Source organism: Sinocyclocheilus anshuiensis, unplaced genomic scaffold, assembly GCF_001515605.1.
Source record: "Sinocyclocheilus anshuiensis isolate Anshui unplaced genomic scaffold, SAMN03320099.WGS_v1.1 scaffold3202, whole genome shotgun sequence".
Taxonomy (NCBI): domain Eukaryota; kingdom Metazoa; phylum Chordata; class Actinopteri; order Cypriniformes; family Cyprinidae; genus Sinocyclocheilus; species Sinocyclocheilus anshuiensis.
The window spans coordinates 222,856-226,148 of record NW_015541178.1 but is presented as its reverse complement, the minus strand read 5'-3'; the positions used below and the strand labels follow the sequence as shown (position 1 = coordinate 226,148).

The 3,293-nt window shown below is 34.7% G+C and overlaps 1 protein-coding gene across 1 annotated transcript in view; it reads left to right on the top strand.

The window, feature by feature from the left end:
• The first annotated feature begins 316 nt into the window (after positions 1–316).
• The window catches only part of LOC107690772 (gastrula zinc finger protein XlCGF57.1-like), a 5,852-nt gene continuing 2,875 nt past the window's right edge, over positions 317–3,293 (top strand). The window contains exons 1-3 of the mRNA XM_016489190.1: positions 317–374; positions 1,333–1,595; positions 1,848–2,215. Of these exons, the coding sequence (XP_016344676.1) occupies positions 317–374; positions 1,333–1,595; positions 1,848–2,215 (689 nt within the window). The remainder of the gene's footprint in view (positions 375–1,332; positions 1,596–1,847; positions 2,216–3,293) is intronic.

Here is a 3,293-nt window from a genome sequence, read left to right as displayed (position 1 = left end):
TGTTGTGAAAGTGATCTCAGTAAGCGATATATTTTTGTTATTTTTGGCAGATCAGCTCCTCCCATGCTGCAATTTACCTTAAATGAAGCTCCTCCCACATCAAGCACATCACTAGTGAAGCTCCGCCCACATCAAGCACATCACTAGTGAAGCTCCTCCCACATCAAGCACATCACTAGTGAAGCTCCGCCCCCAGCAGTTCAGCAATAAATGCTGGAATATTCCCATCAGTTTACAAGTGCAGACGAGCATCAAAGCATCAGGAAGAGCTGAGATCTGATCAAAGACTGAGTTTATTAAAGAGGACAGAGAGAAGATGAGAGATCCAGAACCCTGCAGAATCAAACACACTGAAGATACTGAAGAACTAACAGGTTGGTGTTTATTCTTCATTTCTCATTCATTCATGATGCAGAAGAACTTAAATAATTCAGATTTAGGTCAATAGTTCAAACATGAAATGGGTAGATTTTTTCTTTATTTTTGGTTTTCAACAAATAGTCAAAGGGAGGTTTCAGAATCTTTAATATTCATTGTCAACATCAGGTCAAACTAAATATTACTTTAGCACAATTTTTGCAATCATTTTAACCACATTTTAATACATTTCTCAGCATAGTTTTTTTTTATCAATAAATAGTACACACCAAAATGTATCAAGTAATGACTTAAGCAAAATCTGATTCATAATTACTGATGAAGTTGTATTTCTCATAAATTATAGCAGTTATTCATAGTTAAAGAGATTATTCTCTGATCAACACTGTACAGTTTGTTTAAAAACTGAGACAATGGATTGAGAAGATTTAATGAAATAATAGCAAACAAGAGTTGTTATATGGAACTGCTATTTAAATGAATATTGTTTATTAAATAGTATTAGTCATAACATCAGACTAATAATCATAGTTTGTGACCGTGAGATCCTTGTTAATGGCCGGCGTGAGAGACTAATCGACACTGGAATCTAAATGAACAAGTAAAATATAAAGCAAAGAGTTAAACAGAGTTATCAAATATCTACTTATATTAATATATAAATGAGCAATAATCAATTCGTTTTTCAACCTAAATTCGAGATGGTGATAACATGGATACCTAATAATTTGCACACTGCTTATAATGTTTTAAAAATAACTGGAAAATCAATGTACCTCATTCATGGAAAGTTTCAGGGACGTATAATTAATTATTAAAAGGCATCAAAATCATCATAAAATTTTATAGCAGTTACATCAGCGCTCACTTTTATGTCCCTTCACTTCATATTTCTTTCTTTGAATTATTTTGATGTACTGATATTAAATGTAAGCTTTTTTTCTTTCAACTCAGAGCTGATGGAAGAGAGCGAGGAGAGTGAAGAACTGAGTGAAGTGGAGGAGAAACATCATGACAAACCTGGAGAAAAACCCTTGAGTCGCTCAAACTCTAAAAAGACATTTTTAAAGAAATCTTTCAGCTGCACTCAGTGTGGAAAGACTTTGACAAGCAAACGTAATCTTGATGTTCACATGAGAATCCACACCGGAGAGAAACCGTTCACATGCGATCAGTGCGGGAAGAGCTTCACACAGAAAGCACACTTTCAAGGACACATGAGGAACCACACAGGAGAGAAGTCATATGGATGTGATCAGTGTGAGAAGAGTTTCACACACAAACACAGTCTTAATGTTCACTTGAGAGTTCATTCTGGAGAGAAACCGTTCACATGCGATCAGTGCGGGAAGAGCATCACACAGAAACAACATCTTACGGGGCACATGAGGATCCACACGGGAGAAAGGCCGTATGCATGCGATCAGTGCGGGAAGAGTTTCACACATTCATCATACCTTCCTCTTCACATGAGGATTCACACAAGAGAGAAACCTTACACATGTGATCAATGCGGCAAAACGTTTCTGTGGGCTTCATGCCTGAAGACACACCTGACAGTTCATACAAAGGAGAAGCCGCATTCATGTTCTTTGTGTGGAAAGAGTTTTTCACTGCTGCATCATCTGAAAGAACATCAGAAAACACATAATGATGTGAGAGACTACATGTGCTTTGAGTGTGACAAGACTTTTACAAAAGCGAACTATTTAAAACTGCATCAGATGATCCACACTGGAGAAAAACCTTATAAGTGTTCACACTGTGACAAGAGATTCAGTCAGGCAACACATCTGAAATCACACGAGAGGATCCACAGCAGAGAGAAACCACACACGTGTGATCAGTGCGGAAAGAGTTTCACTGTTAAACACAACCTGAAGCGACACAAGAGGATCCATGCAGTGGAGAAACCAGATCAGCGTGATCCATGTGAGGAGAGGTTCGTTCAGTTCTCTTCTTTATTCTTTCATACTAAAAACTGTCTGAAATCACAGTAAGTAGTTCATCTTTATGTGCTGAGCAGTAAAGTCTCTTCTGTCTAAGTTAGTTTCCTAACCGCCACACTGAGTGTATTATGTTATAGGACATTTTGTTGTTTGCCTGGTATCTGCTTCAAAATGTTAACATTATTGTGAGACATACTGTAATTATGAGAAAATATTGCATTGTTGCATCTCATAATGAGAAATGTTCTCGTAATAATGCCTTAATATCTCATATAATGATACTTTCATGAAATAATGAGACCATTTTTCATAAGATACTTTCTTGTAGTTATGACTCAATGTCTCATAATGAGACAATTTCTTGTAATAATGAGATACTTTCTCATAATACCTACTTATAAAAACAACTTAACCTCTCATGAGAAATGTTCTCGCAATGACTTAATATCTCATAATAAAGATACTTTTTTGTAACAATGAGATCATTTTTATCTCATTATGAGAACGTATCTGATTATTTTGAGAAAGCATCCGATTATTATATAAAAGTATCGCATTATTAAAAGAAAGTGTCTCATTATGAGATATAAGCTATTATGAGAAAGTATCTTATTATGAGAAACTATCTGATTTTTATGGGATGCATACAAAGTTTCTCATTATTATGACTTACATATTTATATTACTTAACTTTCGAAAACAGACAAAAAAAAAACAGCACAACTTTCTGTTTCTGATGGCTGCTTGTTAATATTAATTTCATCAATAAGTTGTAGCAGACCTAGTTAATTTAAGTTTGTTTTGATCATGAAAAACAACTGAAGAAAAATTGCGTGTTGTAGCTTTGACAAAACCTGATTATCCATGTTATCCTGTGTGATTTGACAGTCTCGAGTTACATGATCAATGCCACTATTTAAATTTTTTTTTTTTTTTTTTTTTTTTTTTTTTTTTTTTTTTTTTTCA